General features: G+C 37.6%; 2 protein-coding genes and 1 non-coding gene across 8 annotated transcripts in view; all 3 read right to left on the reverse strand.

Annotated features, from left to right (window-relative positions):
• The window catches only part of SUPT16H (SPT16 homolog, facilitates chromatin remodeling subunit), a 36,117-nt gene extending 16,756 nt beyond the window's left edge, over window positions 1–19,361 (reverse strand). Inside the window, exons 1-7 of the mRNA XM_033108922.1 lie at window positions 18,984–19,361; window positions 7,570–7,662; window positions 7,032–7,202; window positions 6,186–6,338; window positions 5,174–5,320; window positions 4,615–4,766; window positions 3,405–3,577 (exon numbers count right to left, since the gene is read on the reverse strand). Coding sequence (XP_032964813.1) covers window positions 3,405–3,577; window positions 4,615–4,766; window positions 5,174–5,320; window positions 6,186–6,338; window positions 7,032–7,202; window positions 7,570–7,662; window positions 18,984–19,049 — 955 coding nt within the window. The 5' untranslated portion in view covers window positions 19,050–19,361. The remainder of the gene's footprint in view (window positions 1–3,404; window positions 3,578–4,614; window positions 4,767–5,173; window positions 5,321–6,185; window positions 6,339–7,031; window positions 7,203–7,569; window positions 7,663–18,983) is intronic.
• Window positions 19,362–20,243: 882 nt separating this feature from the next.
• Window positions 20,244–26,102, reverse strand: part of CHD8 (chromodomain helicase DNA binding protein 8) — a 57,786-nt gene continuing 51,927 nt past the window's right edge. For 3 of the 6 annotated variants that reach the window (XM_033108919.1, XM_033108920.1, XM_033108917.1), the window contains 6 exons: window positions 25,830–25,981; window positions 25,240–25,542; window positions 24,317–24,430; window positions 23,946–24,125; window positions 23,433–23,549; window positions 20,244–21,220 (listed from right to left, as the gene is read on the reverse strand). In XM_033108919.1, the coding sequence (XP_032964810.1) occupies window positions 20,654–21,220; window positions 23,433–23,549; window positions 23,946–24,125; window positions 24,317–24,430; window positions 25,240–25,542; window positions 25,830–25,981 (1,433 nt within the window). In that variant the 3' untranslated portion in view covers window positions 20,244–20,653. Of the gene's footprint in view, window positions 21,221–23,432; window positions 23,550–23,945; window positions 24,431–25,239; window positions 25,543–25,829; window positions 25,982–26,102 lie in introns of all 6 variants that reach the window. The other 3 variants (XM_033108921.1, XR_004423257.1, XM_033108918.1) reach the window with 3 other exon arrangements.
• Window positions 24,622–24,730, reverse strand: LOC117024320 (small nucleolar RNA U6-53/MBII-28). Its single transcript, XR_004423399.1, has one exon. It is a non-coding gene; the product is annotated as a small nucleolar RNA U6-53/MBII-28 (small nucleolar RNA).

The following is a 26,102-nucleotide window of genomic DNA, read 5'->3' on the forward strand; positions in this document are numbered from 1 at the left end:
GGTTTGCTATTAGTTCTGCTCTTACACTAAAATTATTCCTCTCCATTCAATGCTGAATTAACATTATACATTCTGTTGTTAGAGATACTAGTTCTCAAAACTTCTCGACAGTTCTTCCAAATTTAAAAGGATCATATGTCATAATTAAGTGGGATTTAGTCCAGGGATGCAAGGATGATTCAACACCCACAATTTGATCAATGTGATATTAACAGAATGAAGGATAAAAACCATATAATCATCTCAATAGATGCAGAAAAAGCATTTGACAAAATGCAACATCCACTTATAAAAACCTCTCAAGAAAGTGGGTATAAAAAGAGGGAATGTACCTTAACATAATAAAGGCCATATATGAGAAGCCCACACCTAACATACTTAACGGTGAAAAGCTGAAACCTTTTCCTCTAAGATCAGGAACAAGACAAGGATACCCTCTCTCCCTATTTTTATTCAACATGGTGTTAGAAGTCCTAGCCAAAGCAATTAAGCAAGGAAGAGAAATAAAAGGCATCCAAACTGGAAAGGAAGACATAAAACTGTCACTATTTATAGATGACATACCATATATAAAAAATCCAAAAAATGTTAGAATTAATAAATTCAGTAAAGTTTCAGGATACAAAATAAATATACAGAAATCTGTGGAGTTTCTATACTTTAGCAATGAACTATCATAATTAAGAAAACAATCCTATTTACAATTGCATTAAAAGAATCAAATACCCAGGAGTAAATTTAACCAAGGATGTGAAAAACCTGTACACTGAAAACTGTAAGACACTGAATGAAGAAACTGAAGAAGACACAAATAAATGGAAAGATATTCCACGCTCAGGGACTGGAAAAAATGTCTATACTACCCAAAGAATCTACAAATTCAATGCAATCCCTATCAAGATTCCAATGGCATTTTACAAACAAATAGAACAATTCTAAAATTTGTATGGAATCACAAAAGACCCTGAACAGCCAAAGCAATCCTGAAAAAAATGAACAAAGCTGGAGGAATCACGCTCCTGATTTCAAACTATGTTACAAAGTTACAGTAATTAAAAAAACAGCATGGTATTGTCATACAAACAGACACAAAGATCAATGGAAGAGAACAGAGAGTCCAGAAATAAACCCACACATATATATGATCAATTAATTTACGACAAAGAAACCAAAAATATACAATGGGGAAAGGACAGTCTCTTCAATAAATGATGTTGGGAAAACTGAACAGCCATGGGCAAAAAAATGACACTGGACCACTGTATTACACCATATACAAAAATTCACTCAAAACAGATTACAGAGTTGAATGTTAAGACCTGAAAAACCACAAAACTCCTAGAAGAAAATATAGGCATCAGTTTCAACGATGGTTTTTTGGATCTGACATCAAAAGCAAAAGCAACAAAAGCAAAAATCAAGAAGTGGGATTATATCAAACTAAAAAGCTTCTGCACAGCAAAGGAAACCATCAACAAAATGAAAAAGCAACCAACTGAATGGGATAAATTTTTGCAAATCACATATCTGATAAGGGTTAATATCCAAAATATACAAAGAATCCATACAACTCAAAAGCAAAAACCAACCAATCAATCCAATTTAAAAAAACGGGCAGAAAATCTGAATAGGTATTTCCTCAAAGAAAACATACAGATGGCCAACAGGTACATGAAAACATTCAGTATCACTAATTATCAGGGAAATGCAAAAAACCCCACAATGAGATATCACCCCGTATGTTAAAATGGCTACTATCAAAAAGACAAGAAATAACAAGTGTTGGCAAGGATGTGGGAAAAGGGAACCCTTGTGCACTGTTCGTGGGAATGTACACTGGTGCAGCCACTATGGAAAACAGTATGGAGATTCCTCAAAAAATTAAAACTTGAAACTACCTTATGACCCTGGGTATTTATCTGAAGAAAATAAAAACACTAACTAGAAAAGGTATATGCACCCTCAAGTTCATTGCAGCATTATTTACAATAGCCAAGATACGGAAACAACCTACCATGCTTCCCCGAAAATAAGACCTAGACGGACAATCAGCTCTAATGCATCTTTTGGAGCAAAAATTAATATAAGACCCAGTCTCATTTTACTATAAGACCGCTCCTGATTTCAATTTTTGCTTATATTAATTTTTGCTCCAAAGACACATTAGAGCTGATTGTCCGGCTAGGTCTTATTTTCAGGAAAACACCAACAAAGGTCCACCAACAGATGAAATGGATAAAGAAAGAAAATGTGGTACAGCTGACTCCAGAACACCAGTTCGAACTGCATGGGTCCTCTTATATGTGGATGTTTTAAAATAAATACTACAAATATAATTTCTCTTCCTTATGATTTTCCTTTTCTTTTCTCTAGCTTTACTTTAAGAACACAGTACATAATACATATACAAAATATGTGTTAATCGACCTTTTTTTTGTTTGTTTTTTATCAGTAAGACTTCTGTCAAACAATAGGCTATTCGTAAAGTTTTTGGGGAGTCAAAAGTTATATGCAGATTTTCAACTTTGTGGGGAGTCAGTGCCCCTAAACCCTGTGTTCTTCAAGGAGTAACTGTACACACAGAACACACAATGGCGTATCATTCAGCCATAAAAAAAGAATGAAATTTTGCCATCTGCAACAACATGGACAGACCTTAGGGCATTAAACTAAGTGAAATAAGTTAGACAGATACAAATACTGTATGACCTCACTTATATGTGGACTCTAACCAACCAACCAACCAACCAACCAAGCGAGAAAGCTCATAGAGAAAACAGATTGTTGGTTGACAGAGGCAGGGAGTGGGGGGTGGGTGAAATGGTAAAGGAAGTCAAAAGGTACAAACTTGCAGTTATAAGTTCTGGGTATGTAACGTGCAGTATGGCAACTATAGTTAATAATATTGTACTGAATATTTGAAAGTTGCTGGGAGAGTAAATCTCAAAAGTTCTTATCACAAGAAAAATCTGTTATTATGTACGCAACAAATGTTAACTAGAATAGCTGTGGTGATCATTTTGCAATATATACAAATACTGAGTTATTATGTTGTACACCCAAAACTAATATATAATTCTGTATGTCACTTATACCTCAAAACAACAACAATAACAAAAAACAACGTTCTAAAGTTCTAAAGAAGAGTAGTAAGGCCACGGTAGTTTATGAAGATCTGGACACAGGGGTGTAACCAGTCAGAGGGGTTTTTGTAAACATCAGTGTAAAACCACAATCACCACTCATGTCCAAAAAGAAAAGTAGATTCAAGAACTAAATGCAAGGATGATTGGAGATTAGTAACGTGATTCTATTTTTAATATGAGATCCTCAGGGACATACTCACATAAATGCTAGTAACATATTTGTTACATCATTTCCAAACCTTTTCTAAGTCACCTCACCATGTCTTAATTCTTTTAGCAGCTCCTCTTGAAGCTGTAGTAAAAAGTTGTAATTTTCTTGAACTTCCTGAGAGGGGTCAACCATCAAAGTGCGAACAAGGTTGGAGCAATAAGATTTGAAGCGAATACCCATGGCACAAGTGATGGCCCCAAAATGCATGTGATTCTTGTCACTAGAGAACAAAGGAAGAAAACATTTCATTCATTACTCAAACTAGGAAAGTCCTTAGTATCACTGGCACATAACATTTGCCATCACTGCCTTTCCCTGTGATATCCCAACGCTGAAATAGAATAAGGACCTAAACATTTTTTTTTTATGCAAAGCAATTTATAAAGACTCTGGAGTAAAATTAATGACCAAAACTTTTAGGGTAAAAATTCAGTGAAAAGTTTAGTTGTTGTATCCTAATTATGCAAAGGATATACTATATTTTGCCGTATATAATGTGCATTTGCCCAAATTTGTGAGGGGAAAAATAAGGATGAGCATTATACATGGGTAGTACTAGTTCGTATCTACATAAATGTTCTTAATTCTTTTACTTATGCTTGAGTTAAAAGTGTAACTCTAAAAATCAATAGCAATATCCACCTGCAAAATACCCTTGAATACGGTAATCGGTTTTGCTGGACTTATTATTAAGAGTTCTTGGCATTCTACGATGCGTAAAAATCATAAATTTGTTACTGGACATAAAGTTTCTTGTACCTTGTATCTGTTCTTGTGTTTTGTAATTGTTACATTAAATTTCTTGTGCCATCATATGCTAAAAAATAAATGCTGAATTTCCTTTATAATACAAAAAACAAGTACCTTAATGTAAACAAATAAAAATTTGAATTAAAAAATTAAAACGAAAGATATTTTCCCTGAAAGTTTGGGCCAGAAACATTGGTGCACATTATACATGGCAAACTACAGTACATTATGGTATACCTAATAAGATTTTAATATTTTGATGAGGGGCATGGTTCTGCCAGCATTTTTAATCATCTGGAAAAATGCTTACAATCAAATGCCCAATTAAGAAATGAGTAACTGTATGAAATAAAATAGAAATATGCATGACAAGAAGACAATGTAGAAGGCAGAGTATGTTATTCTATCTCTTCCTATTTTTCTGAATTCTGAAATGAGTCAAAGAAAAAATAGGTTAAAGGTTGAAATGCTCTGGCTGTTGGTTTATTTTGAAGTTCTTGTACTTACCTCACCACACTGAACTTGAGATTATAGTTGCCACCACTCTGAATGATAGGAGGATAACACATTTCCACAGTAGAGGGGTCTGCCCCAGCTAGGTATTTTTTCTCTTCAATGGCCTTTTCCACAGACTCGGCCAGTTTGCTGTGTCGAACTTTCTGTAAGTGTACCCAGAAATGAAACACTTACTAGAAGGTGGCAAAGAAGGGTACTGCATTTTTGGATATTATCATTGGAAGACAACATATATCCTGATATTATTTAGGATGCTATATAGGCTTATGATATGGTTTATGTGCCAGATAATACACTGGTATATAAGCAAATTTACAGAACAGAATATGGAATTCACAACTATTCAAAGAATTCTCAAGTACTGGTAACCTCAAGAAACTAGTACAGGTTAACAGCTATTTTGAAAGACAGCTGGCATAATCACGCACCACCAACTTAAGTACCAAAGGCTTAATTTCAAAGGAAGCTGAACACATACCAAAACACTGCATGGTAGGGATTTATTTCTGCTTCATCAAAACAGTAAAAAGACTCTTTCCTCTCCATTTACCTCATCTGCATCAACTATTTCCATGACTCTTTCCTTGAAGAATTTGTTGAAGACCTCAGAAGTGATACTGGCTGCTTTCTTCATTAGGTTGAGCTCCCCGTCCTCCTTTACGGCAATGGTATAGGCCACAACGGCACTGATATCTACCTGCAGTCAAAGTGTAAGAGTTTCTCTAACATGCAAATATAGAACTGCTAAAGAAAGGCACCTCTACGTAAATATTATCAGCGATATTATGCTATTTAGCAAACTATTCACCAGTACATTCTTCGAAATATTCTTTTTTTGTCCGAAACACTAATTTGAAAAGATATATGCACCCCTATGTTCACTGCAGCACTATTTACAACAGCCAAGAAATGGAAGCAACCCAAGTGCCCATCAGTAGATGAATGGATAAAGAGGTGGTACATATATACACAATGGAATATTACTCAGCCATAAAAAAGAATGAAACCTTACCATCTGTGACAATATAGATGGACCTAGAGGTTATTATGCTAAGTGAAGTCAGACTGAGAAAGACAAATACTATATGATCTCACTTATATGTGGAATCTAGAAAACAAAATAAAACAAAACAAAACAGGGAAAAAAATTCTTTTCTTGGATTGAATAAATGTTTGAAACAGCTTTACCAGATCACTGTGTGCATTCTAATAGTCATTAAACTAATGTACCATTTAAAATGTAAAGGTAAATGCCCCTCTCTAGAGGTTTTTGTAAAGGATGAAGAAAAGGCGGGAGATGAGGGGAAAAGGAGCAAAACAATTTTTCTGTGCAAGAGACTTTTCTCAGTTTCCTTGTGAGGTAGCTGAACTATCTCCTGAATGCCTCATTCCTGACTGAAAAGTAAAACTGGCTTCTGCTCAGCCAAAGGGAAATGAAAAATGGAAATATGAACGAAAGTCTAGTTTTCCCAAAACATATTCTCTGAACTATCAGTTATGGAAGTCTGTCACACTTTTGCCTTCTCAACTCTGAATCTGCTTGTTCTTGGGAGTTCTCTTACTTTGTCAAAGCCCTCTTTGTTGAGGCAGTCATTCCAGCTCTTCATGAACTCTCCCGGGAACTTGTCTTTGCTGAACACGCCAATCTTCTTGCCATTCTTGCTTTCTTTAATGGCTTCAATCATTTTGTCAAAGCTGCTCTTATTACTTTCATTCTATCAGTGCCACAGGGAAGAAAAGGGATTTGTCAATTAGTTTTGGAATTAGACATCTATGTTCTACTAGTAACAAACAGGTAGACAAATATTCTAAACCCTGGAAAGAATAAATTCCTACCCCATGACCTACCTACTTCTTTAGGGCAGACTGTAACACACTAAAAGTGAACACAAAATTTTTTTAGACATGCTTAAGTGAATGAAGTGCTATAAAAGTCAACAAGGTTATTTATTCTTTTTCTCTAGGAACAGCTAGAACAGCTGAGAAACTCAAAACACATAGGTGAACAATATTCTGAGAAAAAAATCTTTGTCAGGTGGGCAGTACAACAAAAAAAGATCACATTTGGTAAAAACTGGAAATGAGGTTTATCTGAGTTTCCCTTAAGGATATTTAAGGTTATTTGTTCCAATCAAGATACTCAGATGAAAACAAACAAGTTGACAGTGTCCTTGAGAATGGACAGATAGTTATTGTTTGCCAGAATTTCACAGCCCATTTTTTTTCATCCCAGAACTTCTAAGGTTTATCAAACTCTCTTCTTCCTAACAATGAAGATGAGATAAAACTGTTATAACCACAGTCAGCTAAAATCTTCCCTTGCATTCTTTTAAATTCCTAGAAGGCATTTCTGTTTATCACTTTTAGACACTTTTTACATTTATGACACATTCTTTGCTAGTTCTGACCTTTTCTCGTATCAGCAGTGTGATGGCAGGGGCTCCATTAGCATTCTCATTGCCCTTAGTATTGGCAATCTGTTTCAAGAACTCCACTTTTTTCTTGCTGGCCATAAAAATGATTTTGTCATCACAGAAGACCATGATAGTATCAGTTAGTTCATAACCAAAGAGCCATGTCTATGGGAAAAGACAAAGGTGACAACAGTATTTACAGATTAAAAAAAGGTTCTAAATCAGTGTTGTCTACTGAACTTTTTGTGAAGATGAAAATATTCTGTATCTGCTCTAACATGGTAGGCAGTGGGGGTGGCTGGTTAGCTCAGTTGGTTAGGGTACGGTGCTCTTAACACCGAAGTTGCTGGTTCAATCCCCACATGGGCCAATGTGAGCTGTGCCCTTCTTAAAAACAACAAAAAAACACGGTGGGAAGTACAGAGTACTTTGGACTGAGGAATTAAATTTTTAATTTGGCTAGAGCTATATTGAACAGTGCAATAAATGATTCAATGATTCTGAGGGCTCAGAACTGCTGTCCACTCCTCACCTGTAAGGCAGTCGATTTGGCATAAACAATTTCTTCATCAACACCCACTGATACAACAATGGCATCAACATTGGCATATTCATCTTCTCCTTTCTGGAAAGTAAAGAGTAAGGTAATTTGGTCATTTTCTTTTAACACAAGCAAAGTATTAATAAGAATACAGACTGCAGTATTTACTCAGAATATATATGATTGTTTCCTAAAAGAAATTCCAAGTTTAAGGTGCATGTTTGCTTGGCAACCTCACAGCCAGTTACTCGATTTTAAAACAGCTTTACTGAGACAGATTTCATACATTTCATTCATTTAAAATGTGTGATTCAAGGGTTTTTAGTGTTTTCAGAGTTATACAACTGTCACAATCCAGAACATTTTCATCTCCCCAAAAAGAAACCCATTAGTAATCATTACCTATCTTCCCCCAGCCCTACACAACTAATTTGTCTCTATGAATTTGTCTATTCTGGACATTTCATATAAATGGAATACAGCACATGGCCTTTGTATCTAGCTTCTTTTATTTAACATGTTCTCGAGGTTCACCCATGTTACAATACACATCAGCACTATATCCTTTTTACTGAGTAATATTCCATTGTATGTATGCATCACATTGTATTCATTCATCAATCGCTGGACATTTGGGTTATTTCCAGTTTAGGGCAATTATGAATAATGCTGCTATGACCATTCAGTTAAGTTTCTGTGTGGCGATATTTCTTGAATATATACCTAGGTGAAGAATTGCTGGGTCTTACGGTAATGGTATGTTTAATTTTTTCAGGAATCACCAGACTTTTTACAGGAATATTTTAATTTTTAACGGTACGCTTAATTTTTTCAGGAATCACACTATTTTCCAAAGTGATTGTATCATTTTACATTCTCTATCTTCATACAGCGATATATGAGGGTTCCAATTTCTCCACATGATGACCAACACTTGCCCTTTTTATGAAGTAGTGTCTCATTGTAGTTCTGGTTTGCAGTTTCCGGGTGGCGAACGATGTTGGGCACCTTCTTAGGAGATTACTGACCATTTGCAGACCTTTTTTGGAGAGGTACCCATGCAGATCCTTGGCTCATTCTGTAACTGGGTTATTGCTTTATGTTTAAGTTGTAAGAGTTCTTTTTGTATTCTAGATACATCTTTTATCAGATATGATTTGCAATTTTGTCTCCCATTTGGTGGGTTGTCTTTTCACTTTCATAATGATGTTGTCCTTTAAAGCAGACAAGTTTTTAATTTTGAGGAAGTCCAAACTATTTCGTGCTTTTGATATCAGATCTAAGATGGCTTTACCTAACCCAAGGCCATCAATATTGACCTGAACGTTCTTCTACAACAGTTTTATAGCTTTAGCTCTTATATTAGATCTGATTCATTTTGAGTTAATTTTGTGTGTGGTGTATGGAAGGGGCCTAACTCCATTCTGTTGCACATGGATATAACAGTTGTTCCAGCACAGTGTGTTGAAGACTATTCTTTACTCACTGAATTGTCTTAGCACCACTGTCAAAAATCAAATGATGTAAACGTGAAGGTTTATTTCTGGATTCTCAATTATTTTCAATTGACCTACATATCTATTCTTACACTTGTGCCATGTTGTTTTGATTACTACAGCTTTGTAGCAAGTTTTGAAATTGGAATAAGTGTGAATTCTTCAACCATTAACTACTTTTGAACTGCTCTATACGACCAAAGGACTGGTAATTGTAGGCTATAAGGTCAAATCTCTGACTTCCACTGTAGTCAAGAAAAACACCTACAATCCTCTTCCACACTTTAAGTGTTCTGGTTGCCAATAAGAATCCAAGTATGATAGCAGTTGAGGGTTCTGTTGAAGTTCTCTACCACAGCAAAACATATAACCCAAAGAAGTTAGTTACTACATAGAAACTGTCTGCATTCACCCATTGCTTTCTAGTGAGAAAATGTTTTCCTTCAGGTTGGTAAAGTTTATCATTAATTCTCACTTATGATACAAAAGTAAAGGTAGTTAAAATTGCTAGTGCCTTAGCATGAAGTCGGTAGCACAAACTAACTCTTCACTACCACGTTCGTGAAAAGAAAAAGCATTTCACTAAAGAATGCCCTTGATACAGTAAAAATGATTAGTATTAGGAAATTTCTACCCTTGGATGTCTTTTTAATATCCTGTGAGAAGATTTGGGAAGTACACACAAAACACTTTTGTGTGCACACTGAAGTATGATGGCTGTCTCACGCAAAAGCTCTTGTACAATTATTTGAGTAATAAGCTGAACTAACGACTTAGACTTGGATATATGGCATACATTTTCTCGAAAATGAATGAAGCCTGTAACTTCAAGAAAAATGAAAAAAATTTAAAATTTGAAAAACTCGTACCCACTGTGAACCTGACAGCTTCCCTACTTAAAGGCTTTTCTGATAAGATCAGTGGTGATATTAATATGCGTGATTATCCCATACTGTATAATGAAATGTGTAACATTTAGATAATCTGTACAACTTGAGAGAACCAGTATTTTCCAAAGCATTGCATGATGTTACAAAGAATCCAAGGTGCAACATAGACCAATAACTTCAGTATGAAAAATTCACTGCTGTGGTTTCAGATCCACATTACAACTAACTTTTAAGAGACTATCACTTCTTGAGTTTTAGTATATCTATACTATACTAAAATTCAATATACAAACTATACTTTGTATATCCACAAGGAATACCCATAATTATCTGAAAAAGTTATTAAAACATCCCCCTTTCCAGCTTCATGTATGTATGAGGCCAGATATTCTCTACATACTTGATATAACTTATGCAAAGAAAGGCTCTTTGGGGTCCTGAATAATTTAAGAATGTAAAGGAGTAATGATATCAAAGAGTTTGAGAACCACTGTGCTATGTGACTCCTGTGACATTGTATCAACACTAACTTTCTCTCCTCCCCAAATTTTTGCTACATACACTCCAATTCTTCAATAAACATTAACTTTGTGTCTGTAATATTACTGCTACCTTGATAACCTCCCCAAATTAGTAATAGGCACTTCCCTATATTTAATGCTTATGTGTTCTGGATACAGATATAATTTTTCCCCCTAAACACCTGTCTACAAAAACACCACTGAAACTAATCAAAAAGTCCCTTTTAGTATTTTTTGATATTTGAAATCTTGGTCAAGTCAAAAATTTTCAAAAAAGGTATCAACATATACAAAACTTCAAAATATACAGTAATAAGTTTTTGGAAAGTACACAGAGTACAATCATGTAACTTAATCATTAATAATGCAGGAAAATCATCCAAAGGGCTCTCAACACAACTGAATATAGGAAGAGGAAAAAATACGCACACACTCAGCTTTTTTATAAGGGAAACAAAATCCAACAAATCTCGAAGCTTTCAATTTATGTAAAATGCCTAGTTTTCCACGGCCGATCAAACAGGTGAGAGAATGAATCCTCATTTCTCTTGGAACTCAGTTGTTCTGACCATTTCATAAAGTAGTCCTGGTTGATTCTTTACAAAAATTGATGAAAGAAATGTAATTAACAGCAGAATTTAAGATATCTAATGAATTTGGATAATTTTTTTCTTAAAATGTGATTCAGTGAAAAGGATTACAATTAAACCAAATATTTAGACAGCAAAATTAGTCACTATTTTATATGCAAACCTTATTAGGAGTATAAATGCCCTACAAAGATGACATCTGAAAACAGTCTTCTGAAACTATGGAGACTTTTAATAATCTGCTTGTAAAATGTACAATTTATATATAATACTAAAATATTTTGATTATATCTGGAATTTGTTTTGGAATACTAGAGTGGAGGGAGCTAGTTAAAAACAACAACAAAGAAAGCCCCAAGGCTAACAGCCTTTGCCCCAGGACCAGCCCTACAGTTGGTTCCAAGTACCAGCCTGAGTATCAGCGGCAGCTGGGGCTCAACTCTGTGTGGCTTACAAGGTCCCAGATTCCTACCTCATCTCTCCTGCGTGGGCTGGTCTTCAGGACTCAGATGGGAGCCCTTGTCAAATCTGGACTTGTGATAGCTGTGCTCCCATTTCTAGATGAACCATCTTGCAGCAGTGACCCCCCAGCATGCACAGACTCTCAACACCCACCGTACCCTTTCTGTCCCAAATTCCACCACCTTCCAATCTGTCTGGGCCACATGACACCCAAGTCTTGCTCTAACAGGTGTTTCAGATGGAACAGTATATACTGAGCAGACACTTTCTATATGTGGTTTCTTGCACTTATTATCTGTAATCCTCATAATAAAACTTTAAGTACAGTATGCATCATCATATTCAAAACCCCAGCTCAAGACACTAAACACCCACAAGTCCCACAAAAATATAGAGTCCTCACACTGATTTAGGCTTTAAAAAAGGGTACTGAAAGTCTAATGAAAATGTACATATTAAGTTTAAAATAGATTATTTTTCCTTTGGATACAACTATATAACAGGTCAAGTTACACTTTTTCTACCACTTCTAACTCATTCAGTTAAAATGTCAGACAAGGGAATACTTTCATGAGGGTCCTAAAGATAAAAATAAATTTCTTGGGAAGGCTTCTGTTTTGATCTCTAAGGAAACTTGATCATTTAACAAACTTTTCAGGTAAGATGTTAGTATTGGTGACTTCTTAAACTTAGGAGAAACTTATTTCAGCAACTGTAATAGGTATCAAGGTCTGGGTTCTGCATTTAGAGACAGCAATGCCTGTCAGTTAAGGGCTCACTCTGAAGTGATCAGAAGTGCTTAGCTCACAGTAACTACTATGTGTTTGCCATCATTATTATTAAAGACTGAAATGGCTATTTGCTAAAAATTTACCATGTACCACACCACTACTGTTACTGATGTTGAAGATTAGCTGTTGATTACATAATCAGTACAGAATATACAGTAGAACAGACTTTCTGAACATGTACAACCCATAAGAGATGAATTTAGGTGATTCCAGATGTAGCTTGAAATATTCAATCAGAGCAAAAAAAGTTACTTTTCAACTCTTTTAATTGACTTGATTACATCAAGAATGTATCTGCTTAATGCTAATCCTTAACATCTGCTACAATTTAATAATGCAGTTGTGCTTACATTATCTTTATTTTTTAACAGCTATGTTTTATTTTTTTGAAAAGTGATGCAATTTTCCATTTATAGTGAAGTGTGGTATCCTTTCTGAATGTATTTAGGTTTAAAAAGTTCAACAGTTTTTGGGAAGATGAGAAGGACAGAGTGGTAAGTGACTAAGCAGAGCTGACGTAGCAACACCCTAAGTGTTTGAAGGGCATTCTCACTGGGAAGATACTGATGACAGATAAGCATGCATATCTCTCCAGTCCCAATGGGCTCAGAACTTAGGAGGCACCAAGTATCAAGGAAGGGGAAATATTGCACATGAATGACTTCAGGGCTAAAAACAAGGTCTGGTCAGCAAGCTTAAGACAGACCCCAGCTCTTGGAAGCTCTGAGACAACTCCTAAGCTCTCTGCAAAAAGACTTGATTTATTCTCTGAAGAAACAGACTCAGAAAGGTTCTAGACTCAGGTATTAGGCCCAACAGAAGGCAAGTGCTAAATGTTAAGGGAATTAAATGAAAGTCTGTATTTTGAATGACAACTGGGAACAAACGCCACAAAGAATTGAAGGACTTTTCTCTGCATGTCTTCAATGAATTCAGAGAAAACACTTCAGATACTGACATTTGGGGGTCCTCCATGGAATGAGCCAGCCTATTCACTCTGGTGTAACCCCAAATAGTTGAGAGGCACCATTCAGGCAGAGCTTCCAACCAGTTTCTTATTGCCTTATTCTCAATAAGGATGAGTATAGCTAAGTCTCTTTTTGATGTTTGTGAAGTCTCCAATATGTAGGAGAGAAAGCAAACAAATCCAGAGGAAACAGACAAGGCAGAGGACAGAAAACAAAATTAAAAAGAACACCCCAGAGGAGAAATAAAGTACATCCATGAAACAAGAAAACAGGACAAGAAAGAACTCTTAGTAATTAAAAATAGTTGAAATTTAAAAAAAATTCAATAAAAAGCTGGAAAACAAAGTGAAGAAACAGTATATGAAAGCAAAAGACAAAGGGATAGGAAATCAAATTGAAAGGTCACAAATAAATTTAAATAAGAGGTCTAAAGCTTACAGAATGGAAATTTCAGGTTTAAAAAGAAAAAAAAAAAAGATTAAGGAAATGGAGGGGAGAAAATTGTAAAAGAATGAAAGATTCCAGCACTGCAGGATGTAACTCTTCAGACTAAAAAGGCCTTCTACTTCCCAAATCAATGCAGTGCAATTTCAAAATATTAGGAATAAAGAGATGATTCTAAATGTTTTAGAACAACAGGCCATATACATTGGAACAGGAAATAGTATCACATCAGCCTTCTCAAAAGTAATACTGTAAGCTTAAAGACTGACAGCTTCAAAATTCTGAACAGAATTCTGAGACTTCCAACCTTGAATTTTATACCCACTGAACTATATTAACTAAATGTCAAGATAGAATAAAACTTTTTAAGACACACAAGAAATATTCTGTTTAATGCTTATGCTTCCTTAAGAGGTTCTTAAACAAATGCTCTAACAAAACAAAGAAAAAAATCAAGACATGGGCTTTAGGATACAGGGGACCCCACAGTAGAAAGTCCAAAGGTTCAATTCTACCTATACAGGTAGCGCAGTATAAGGTTGGGGTTGGGGTAGGGGAGGTGGTAGTGGTGGTGTTTAAAAAACAAACAGGATTAACAAAATGTCTGAAGAGTGTGAGAATTTTAGAATAAAAGACTGATACGATTATGACAGACCTGCAGGAAAAAATTAGGGGTAGGGTATTTAAAAAGGGAGAAAAACTGAGGCAATTATTAATGCCAGGAAAAATAAAAACTGCAAAGAAAAGAAAAGGTAATTACTCTAGTACTTCACCCAGAAGTGAAAATATTTACATGAGCATTAATAATATAAAGTGACTATTGGTTTTACCAAAAAAATGTGGAAAAACAATTATCAAAAGGGGTGGGGGGTGTGTGACAAAGCGAGTATAATAAAAATATTAATTGTATAGGGGTGGCCGGTTGGCTCAGTTGGTTAGAGTGTGGTGCTGGTAACACCAAGGTTGCCAGTTCGATGCTATGGGCCACTGTGAGCTGCACCCTTCTTAAAAAATAATAACAATAAAAAATCAATTGTGTCATCTAGTTGTATTCGCTGTAAAATTCTTTCACCTTTCTGTATAATATTTGAAATTTTTTTATTACAATGTATCAAGAAGGAATTTAAAAAGTATCAAGAGGTAGGGAAGTTGGAAAGTTAAATTTAAACCCTAATTTGCCAAAACAACAGTTAACATAAAAAATTGACAAATCAAGAAATAGCAGTATATAGATATTACTTCAAAATATGAAAGAGAAAAACTGAAAGTGGTTTACTCTGGGGCAGGTGACTGTTTTTTTGTTTCAAGGCTTTTAGAGCTATATTTGGTTTTTTAAAACCTACGTATGTATTAGTTGATAATTTTTCAAATGCAAGGTAAATAATACAGGTGGTAAGGAATCAGGAAAAATTGTGACTGGTATCTGAATGAAAAAGTTGGGGAAATACTGCAGCACAGGAACAAATATCTTCCCTCAAACCAAAAGGGTATTGCATTAAAAAGGATAACATTTTTGAAGTCTCTGGTTATAGCTACTAGGATATCCACATAATTTATCATCCAAACCAAGACAATTTTGAGAATTTTGAACATAGGGACAACAGGTGAACAGTTTCAGCAAAGGTAGGACTTATGGTCACCCTAAAAATAGGCTGGAAAGAAATCTCTTCAAACCTAGAAAGGGAGGCAGAAATCATCACCATTATTCACTGGGTGCCTATACATGCCAGGCACTAATTACACTTGGTAAATGAGATAAAAAGTAAATATTATGAAAGTTGAGTAAGCAAGCGTAAACGAATCCCACCTGTCCAGGCATTTACTTCCATCTTTACTCCTGTTTACTCAAGAGACCAAAGCATTATTTAAACCTTTCTCTAACTCCCTCCTGAGAAAAAGGACCCATAAAGAACTGAGATGAACATTATCGTGCTGAAAGTAGTATGGGAAGCGCCTATATTTCAAGGACTTCCTAAGCCACAGAAGATGGATGCCTAGTCTTGGCGAGCAATCCAGAACAAGAAATTTGTCCATGACAAAAATCAGCAAAGAGCCAGAAAGCAGCACTCAAGAGAAGCACGGACACTATAGCTTGTTAGTTTTCCCCACAGGCACAAATTTTCTGTTTAGGGTTGGAGCCACCCACCACCTCAATTGTGACTGGTAGAGCACATGAATGAATGCGTTGGATCAGCATTCCTTTTGAAAACAGCTGCTATTTTGACATTTTATGGAATTCTTTCCGGATAAAAGGCTGATGACTGAAGTCAAGGTTCACTCTCAGCAGGATGTCCTAATCGGTAGGTCTCAAAACGAGTTATAGGTGTGCCTGAACATTATATCCCTTAGCTCTCAAAGCAGCTGGGACCCTAGAATGGTGGGTAACCTCCCTCCTCATACCCCATGCAGTACTAATAGTATTACGTGGTTAAAAATAATCACAAGCATGAAAAGACTGGAAGTCCTGAATAAGGACCCAGCAAACTATAAGAGAAGCACACAGCCCTCCCATGACCCACCACTATCGCCTAGGGATTTCTAATGAAGAAACACACAAACCCTTTATGCCTGTAGCAGTTCTAATTTAAAATAAGAGGCAGGATGGACTAGACTCAAACATTCAAGAAGTCATAAAACAATAATAAGTTCTAGTCACTATGGAGGTTTCCTGCTTGATTTTTGACTGAGCCTATTTTCTCAACTCTAAAGTGACACTATTCACTCTGGTATCAAGTTTTAGACATTTCTACTCAGTGAACTGTGTGATACTGCAACTGTTTTTAGGACTTAAGCTATAAAAATTGTAATTCAGATAAAATACATCTTATTTGCAGTGGCCCCACAATATGTATTAGGTTGGTGCAAAAGTAACTGCGCTTTAAAAGGTTAAAAAAAATTGCAAAAACCCCAATTACTTTTGCACCAACCTAATATCTAACCCCAAGTCAAATTGCAGATGGGTGCGATTAGGAGCCACCTTAGCTCCCACTATTAAAAAAATAGAGATGGGGGTTGTAGGTCTCCAGTTCTCTAAAACTCGACCTAGTTGAAGAGTTGGAGCTATCCTGTGGTAGCGAGTGCAACCACACAGTTCTGAAAGGCGTATTATGCTTAAAGGTACCTAAAACTAAAAAGTGGGTGTGGAGCCCACATGTTTTAGTTAGTTAATTTCTGTCATAAGAGAGATTTCTTTGAAGATGGGAGCTGACAACACAGGGTTGGGATTTATACAGTTAACTTCAAATTGTTCACTTATTTCAATGCCATTTTTATTAAAAAGGAAAAAGTGTAAAAGAAAAACAGGTATAAATAACACGCATCTACGTATTTTATTATCTTTCTGCTACCAGAGGATAAGCAACGAGAACTTATCCCAGAAAACTACGATCTCTGCTTAAGCAGATCAGAATGAAAGTACTATAACCCGAAAGACTGAATATAGAAGTTCTACAGGTGGGTTCTGGGCATAGTTATTAAAATTTAGTTATAAAAAAAGCAGAAAGTCCATTCAAATAAGATTTTTATTATAAATAGCCATACTTTTGCTAATAATTTTTATATTGACTTGCTCAACTTTATAACACCAGGATCTTAACAACATCTACCATCCCCCTTCAAATGATGTCATTAAGTTAAAGACTTATTTATCTTGGAAGGCCAAGTTAAATTTGAATGATTTTTGAGAAACAAAAAATGGGGGCCAATAACTTTCATGGATTTAAAGACCGTCATTTGAGATTAAGTTTGCCAATCTGTATCAAACCTCACGTTTTTCCTAATTTCATGCTTTGCATTTAACTATCACGTAGGCTCTAAATTTTAGCTTTCATGAATGTTTTAGAGAGGATGAAGAATGATTTGATGAACTCTAAATCACTGGGACTAGAAACAACCTTCACATCAAAGGTGTATCATTTCAGGGTCTATGGGTGGAATAGCAGGCTTTTGATTATTACCAGCACACTAATACTTAATAATCTTTAGACAATTTCAGGGCTTTTAGAGTTTTTCAAACATGGATCATGTTCAAATTTAAAAATGTAACAGTGAGAGAAGCTGTACAAACATTTTATAAAAATTAACCAATAAAAATTTTAAAAAATAAAATTTATCTTCAGCACTTGTCTAGCACAGAGTCCTTATTTTTGCTCTCAATAAAACGCAACAAAGAATCCACTTTATTTTTAATTATGGAATGCATTTATCCTCAAAAGAAGAAACATGCACAAGATCCTTTAATATGAATGGCAGGGAAATGACTATTTTAATTGCTTGGTTTTTAGTATAGAATCAATTTGAAAGGGAATTTACAATGCTGAAATCAGAATTGAACATTTTTTTGTCAGGACGTTTTTCAGGTTTTAAAGTCTTTATTGCGTTTATCTTTCTTGGATGACAGAGTTCAGAGGCCAGACTTAAGCTAGACAGCTCAGGCTACCACAGGATACAACCAAATATTTTCATTGATAAATTACTATCATAAAAATAAATTTTAACTTTGGACGTTTTTCAAGCAGCAAAATTGTCCATCTTTAAAAGACTGGTAACCGCAACAGCTCTTTTTCTGACACGTGCCACGGATAAACTAAAACCAAGAAAGAAAACTAATGAGGTTTTATGCATCACATCGTTTTTTGTATTACTAACGCCTGCAGGTTTTCAGCGTTAGGTTTCTGTGTTACCCACAGCAGGGCCTAGAACATGAGGCGGTTGCGCGTGAGCGGTATCTTTTTTTTTCACTCCAGCAAAAGCGCCGCAAAGAAGAAACGCAAAGAGGCCGATTCACATCCTCCTAGCCCCTCCATCCATCCTTTACGAAGATGGTTGTAATTCTGGCGGGACCTGGGGCGGAATACTCTGGTTCTGGAAGGACAGAGCGAGTGCGTGGGTGTGTGTGAACACTGCAGGAGGGGGCAGCAAGACGTGATCACGGAGTGGGAGGGAAGGATGATGCCTCTTCTAAGGCGGGAAGAGACTACGAGAGGTGGCTGTTATGCATGACGGGGGCCGGCACGCGGGAAAGATGGTGGTGGCCGCAGGGCAGGGTGATTGCAGGGGAGTCCCTGTGGCGGCGGGGGAGGCGCCCGGGACCGCCTGCGGTGAATGATCCTGGAGCTATTAAAGGGGCGAGACACTGAACCCGGGAATTCCCGACGGAAAGGGAAAAAAGGGCGCCGAGAAACAGGGTTATTATGGGATGGAAGAGGGGGGCTCCCTAGGGAAAATTACGAGATCTAGCTCACCCGCCAATTGCTGTACAGTCTCTTCACTCTCCGGTAATAAGCGTCTTTGTCCAGAGTCACAGCCATAGCCACGGACGCCGCTCCTCCTCGGGTCCCGAGAATCACGCGAGTTCCCGGCTCCGCCACCAGCTCTCGGCCCCGGAATCCCGCACTCTCCCAATGACCCGGAAGTATCGACCTCAAAAATGCCCTTTCCGCTTCCGGGTCCCGACAGCCCTGGGGTTTTTTTTGTTTGCTTTTTTTTTCTTTAATCCTCCCTCCGGAGGTTAACGGGAGGCAGAGTGGGGGAATCAACAAAATGTGCAGTCTAGATTTTCGCGGGGTTTTCTTGTCAACTTAGCAACAACCGCACGCGAGTCGACGTCATCACGTGACGCTCTGCCCCCGCCCTTACTCTGCAGGGCTGCCGTTTCCAGGAGCTCCGATTTTTAGCCGAGACGTCTGCGGCTGGGCAATGCTAAGGCGGTAGACCTGACATGCCAGCTCCACCCCTCACAAGCTGCTGCGCGCGGGTGTAGTGGCCCCACCCATCGGCAAAGGAAGGGGAAGCGGAAAGACCGGGATGTGGCGTGGGAAGAATACAGCGTAACTGGGCACGTTCCCCTCCTAGAAATGGGGAAGCAAAAGCCCCTGCTGCTCCTGGATGGAGGATCCTCGGTACCAGGTCGCTGGGTTGAGGGCTCGCACGGACAGAAAGCTCAAAAATGGGAGAGCGAACCCGCCCTCCGGATAAAACTAAGACCCAAGCTATGGGGGAAGGACTTCACCTTAGAAAGGGAACTAAAATGCCCAGGCTTCATCTGAGCGCTGGGATGCTGCGTAAGGGATCTAGGAAACAAATGGCTTGAGACTATTCATTCACACAACCCAGTAACCAGGGACCAAGTCGTGACAGCGTCTTTCCAGTCTCTTTGCTGCAGTTCATGAAGTGACACACTTAAGGCTTCCCCAAAGCACCGTTATTTCAGTTAATTCAAAACAAAGTGTACGTGGTTCTTGACGAAATTCTTCCTTCTCATAAAAACTTGGAGTTTGAATCCTATTATTCAGCTGAAATCATTCCCTTGCCTTGAGCAAATTGGACAGTCTACACAAATCCTTTAATGAAGTACAGATGACTTGTCTGCTCTATCCACGTTAACTTTGCACTATCAGTAATGAACTCTAGGGAAAAGTGGTGTTAAAATTACCCATCATGAACATCAACTTAAAATTAATATTTATATTGGGTTGGAGCAAATATAGGAGGGAAGAGTGGAAAAGGATTAACTTAAATTTATTAATGCCAAGGGAAGGAAGGTAACAGTTCCTGACCCTCCAGCTGTATCCACAGTTCGGCCAGGAACAGGCTGTGCCAGAGGCTAGGGCCAGCACTACATAGTCTGTGGTTAATGGAGGTGCCTAGGGAGGGGTGAGCGCCTCAGCTGCTCTAGTCTCCTTTTCTTCCCCAGAAATGAGGAAGTGGTCGAGTATTATTTTAGGAGTTCCCCTGCCCACTCAATCCGCTCAAATTTGGAAGCAATCAGGTACAGTTTTCTTTTTTCCTTTTCACCTCCTGGAGTCCTGGGTATCCCCACATCTCCCCTGCCCCTCCCACTTTTCCATAGTCCAAGGGCCAGAGTAAATGAAAATACAGCAGCCACCCAAGCAATGGGGACCATGCTGGGACTTCAGTCATCAGCATCTTCGCTGGAGTCTGAGTTGGCTGGCATCATAGGATCATCAATGAGTGAGAAGTCCCTTTCTGAGCTATCATAGCCCTGAGATAAATCATCGTCATCATCTTCATCCTCATCGTCCTCATCCTCCTCAGGTTGCAGTGGTGGCAACCTCAAGGCAGTACCAGAGGTGGTAGTGGCTGGTGAAGAAGGGTAGCCAGTGGCTCTCAGGCCTGGATGGTGATGGTGGTGATGGTGGGGGTGGGGGTGGTGGTGGTGGTGATGAAGCATGGTGCTGGAGTCTACATGAGGGGATGATGCTGCACCACCCATCACAAACGGCATAAAAGGCAAAGATGCAGATGTGGCACTGCTGTGACCCAGAGATGACACAGACTGCAGGCCACTACTGCTGTGCTGGAAGGTATTATGCAGAGAAAGGGACCCAGTGCCTCCACCCTGCATCAGGGCCATCATCTTAGAAAGGTCTGGTCGCATCCTACGGGCTCGCTTCTTGCTGTTGTCTGGTGCAATAGGCCCTGGCAAAACCCGGTTGAACACAGTTTCAGCATGGTGACCCTGGGAAGGACAGAAAAATATTGTAAAAAGGAAGACGGGGGGAAAAAACCAAACAAAACAAAACAGAAGTCAACAGTCCTAGTTTGCAAATGCTTTTTCACCGAATCTGTCTTTAGGGGGGTCAAAACAAGAATAATCAGAGGTGGCTTGATATAATAGGGAAGAACAAATGTTGGCCATAGATGGTTGAAGCATTCTGATACTAAGATCAAGTTGATACTGATACTCATGTGAACCAGAGTTTTGCTTTTTCCCACGACTACACTGTACCTTTACTCTGGCCAACCACTTCACAAATGCTTACCTTTGTTAATGATGTGCCTGAGTAAGACACTGAATGAATCAGTACTTGCACAGTATACTGATGGCAGGTTGTTCACATGATCTTATCATGTCAAGTGCCTCACAACTATGTTGATACTTACAATACTATCCTTGATTATTTACCCTAGAGTGGTAAATTCAAGAGGTCAGATTAGTCTTTTGGATGTCTAGCGCATCACAAAGACTGTGGCTAGCTCCTCGCCAAATTTAATAAAGTAAGTTTTTCACATTAATTAAAACTTATGTATCTGCTGAATTTTAAATTGCTTATTCTAGATGTTTTGACTGTAATTTTTGCTTAAGTTCACTGAGGCTGGAAATTATTACTTTTACTTCCTCTGCTTTGCTAGACCTACGTGCAGTACTAGGTAAACTGGCATCAATCAGATAATTGGCACCTGTGTCTCTGGACAGTTCACAATCTAAGCCTAATACCTGACATTGAGACTATACCTTTCTAACTTGGAAAAACAAATATCTCAAAACTCTATTTGTATAAACTTTTAAAATATTATAACAGCACCTAAATTCCTGCAGGTCCCAGTAATAAAGTACACAGTGCTAGATACACCATCAATTCTGCATTAAGAATTCTGTACTAGTCATATTATGATTTTCTGTGATTTCCTATGATCCTTTCTTTCTTAGAGTTATCAATTGGCTATAAAGAAGCAGCAAAAATACTTGCAGTAAAAATAAATAATATTATTTTTAGGATTAAAGAAGGAAAAGACTTTATAGGCTGCTCTATAAAGTTAAATTCAAGACAGAGAAGATACCAGCTCTAGCCATCAGCCTCCCATGTCAGACATTCTGTTTATTACACTCTTGGTCCCATGGATGCTAAGAGGGAAAATTAAACCATTTTTCTATAGTAACAATATATGTATGAGACCACTTTTACCAATATAAATTCGTATCACAAATAAGTATATATTATGTGCAAAATAATGTCCTCAGAATGTTAAATGCAAAAGATATTGTTCATTAGGAAATCAATTTTATTAACAGAGAAACCATGTGGTTTTTATATGTATCACATATATATATATAAAATATACACACATATATATATATACACATATATATATATAAAAGATCAAACGAGGAATTAGATAAAGTGAGTATACAAAAGTACTAATCCATTTTTAAATGACTGCTTACCAAACCAAACGATGATTTATATATGTTTAAAAAATGTAACTATTGCCCAGAGTAAGGCAAACATAGCCAAGAGAAACTTTTCCAGTTATATTTTGGTGGAAAGGACTATGGGGACTTTATCATATGGTCTATAACCATGATAAAAAAAAGCATAGGTATATTTGAAAATAATGAAATAAACTACTGACCAAAATTATTATTATAAACTATAAAACATGGTTTTCTGCCCTTTTTCCATTACTGGTATATCATTAATAATTCTCAACCTCTTAAATGTTGGGAAACCCCAAGACTGTTTTCCTTAGTAGGCCTCCAAATCACTTCTATAGTATATACAATCATAAAATTTTTAGAGATTATCTGCCCAAATCCCTCACTTTTCAGGATGTACAAACTGAAAAGGCTAAAGGATTTGCCAAAAATCCTTTAGTCAGTAAAAGAGCAGAATAAGGACTTGAATGTTCTAATGCACCTTACTAATTCTTTTATTTGAATATGCTTACAGTGCGGAAATTAGTTTTTAGAATTTTATGCTCTTCTAGAGATGATGATGCCAGAGGGCTGTAAAAATACCAATAAAAATACTCTGGTTTCCTTATTGGTGACTGAAAATTGAAAATTTCTCAAACTGGAAATACATTGGAAAAAAGATAAATTGCATTAAATAATTTCTCCAGTCACATCTACTGTGGGAATAGAGTGGTAATGCCTCAGTCTCACTCACCTTTTTTCCATTCCGAGAGTTAGCAGTCTGTACTGGTTCCATTCCCAAACAGTTCAATTCTGCCTTATTATTTTTTTTACATCTTTGCCACTTCTGTTTTCTGCGATCCTCCATATACTGCAATAGAAAAGTATCAGTTATCCTAGAGGAATAAAAATCTTCTCTGGACTAATTATTAAGGTGCTAGTATCTAAATTGACAGAAGTGCTTATTGCATAAAAGATTAGTCCTAGTGGAAAAATGCCAGTAAGCAGATCTCTCCAAAAATTTTAGGTGGTTACATAATAGTTTAATAGGAAATATTTGCCTAGCATTTAGTTTAACAAGTGCTTTACCATTATTTTATTTTGATCCTCACAACAAATCTGTGAGGAAAGATGACTGGGTACTACTTACTACTCTTATTTTGCAGATGCAGAAACAATGACATAACATGGCATGCTTCCTCCCTCTCACACAGCTTAAAAACCAAGGGAACAACTTTAAATCTTGCTGGATGGAACTGCCACTCACCGCTAGAAATCGGGGATCGACAGCGAACTCTGGATGACCCTGTAACCACATCTCCAGTTCAGCCCGGCGAGGGGCATCCTCACCCACCAGCAAAGTACCATCCACCTTATTGATGACAGGGATCCGGGTCTCCAGGTCCACATCAAGGTGATTAGGCTCTTCCATGCACTCCACCTCCAGCTGCAAACCCAGAATCCACCCCCATGAGCACAGACTCTTCTTTGGGGCAGGGAGAGAGGGGGAGCACAGCCAATGGTAGCCATAAAAGAACTAATATCTTCTAGTCCCTCAATCCCAACTGCCTTCATCAATTACTGGGAATATAAAAGATCTTATCTAATCATCATGTTAAAGAATTTCTTAACACTCACCTCGACTAGCTTCTTTCTGTTCCCCTTCTTCTTATGAAACAGAGGATGTCCATCTCCCATTACTCCATTAGCCATCAACTTGTGCTTCTGGAATGTTAACTTCAATCCTTCCTCCTAGGAAGACAACCCACCCACCCAAGATGTCATATGGCCCATGTTTTTAAAGTTTAAGCTTTGAGGGACTTAAGGTAAGAGTCACCCTCTGGCTTGATGATGGTGAGAAGGCCTCTACAAAGGGTAGAAACTGGAAATATAACAAAACATATATACTTTCTCTTTAGAAAGATTTCATTTCTTGATCTAGTGCCCCTCAGGTAGCTGTAAGACAAGTAGGGTTTATCTCAACAACACCCAATGCAGGAAAAAACCCCCTATGTGGTGTTGCAGTACTAGAATGGCAACTCACCACAGGGGCAAAATCCTGATATTCCCAGTACATACTAATTTAAGAAAATTTTCTTGTTGAGTACTTAATGACCAGCTAATAGGGCTCAATAGGGAAAAGGATAAGGAAAAATAAAAATTTCCATCTACAAAACAAGTAACATTGACTTAATATGAATGACCTTTTATTTTTAATAAGGCCCGTAATATTCAGATGTCACTTTAACAGCTTTGCCCCAATTTGATTTCAATTTTTTAAAAACTAGGAAACAAGCCACCTAAAAGAAGCTTTGTTATCAATTAAAGTTCTTTTAAAAATATGGTTTCTTTTAACTAGTCCTCGGTAGACACAAGTCAAGATCCCTTCCTTTACTACAATGATTTTTCCTAAATGGATCTTTGTGAGCTCTAATTTTTTTCCCCCTCTCATTTTCAACGTTAGCTAGCCAAATGAGTTTAGTATCCTGTTGGTGAAACGCATTAGAAAGAAGAACTGGAGCCTCCTTCCCCACTCTCCAATGCCTAAATGCTGAGCTTACATCTTTGATTTGAACTGTAAACTCTTTCTCATCCATGCCGCGGCGAAGTTTGGTGAATTGAGCTGCTGCTGTGGTGACTGCGGACACATCCTCCTCTGCCATGGAAGCTGCACTGCTACTTCGTGGTGTGGGGACTGGAGAGTCACCATATTCTCCTGGAGTCAATGAGGGACTGTCTAGCAAGTGGTTGCTTGGCCCCAAAATTCCTCCAGTTACCATTTCCTGGTTCCGGCGGCTAGAAGGCCACTTCCCTGAGAGTACAGCCTGGCAGACGAGGTCAATACGGTTTATCAGGATACGATCCTGAGTGGGGAAAAAACAAATCAATACTGGTATTAGGGACTGAGTACTAGCTATGTGATTCTGTGACAAACAATAGTGCCATCATTATCAGGATGGGTAAAATCATAAGGGAAAAAGGAGAGAAGTAACAGTATCAGATTCCTAAGTCAGCTGGGAAGAGTTTCATGAAAAAACATGTAGCACTAAACACAATCAAAGAAAGCCAGAACCATCTGTTCCTTGTTCCCTGTATAAGTTACACTGTACAGTATTTCTAGACTCTGCATGTCCAAGAATGAGGCTGTTACCTTGGGCCACTCAGAGGCTCTTTGTCTTTCTTGTAGCAGCAGAAGCTCAGGGGTCATTTGTTCTCCATCTTCATTTGGGAATCCATCTTGGGACATAGTGAGGGACAGGAGACTCTCTTCATCATAGAGCTTTGAGTGGGACCGGTCAGCAGCTAGAGATCATACAGAATGTATGAGCAAAGATGAAATGATAAAGTTATATAGGATGGCGTTATATGGGCTTTAAATAAAGACCCCAAAAATAATGTATCTGTTTTGATAGTCTATCAAACC

This window comes from Rhinolophus ferrumequinum, chromosome 6 (assembly GCF_004115265.2).
Source record: "Rhinolophus ferrumequinum isolate MPI-CBG mRhiFer1 chromosome 6, mRhiFer1_v1.p, whole genome shotgun sequence".
NCBI classification, from domain to species: domain Eukaryota; kingdom Metazoa; phylum Chordata; class Mammalia; order Chiroptera; family Rhinolophidae; genus Rhinolophus; species Rhinolophus ferrumequinum.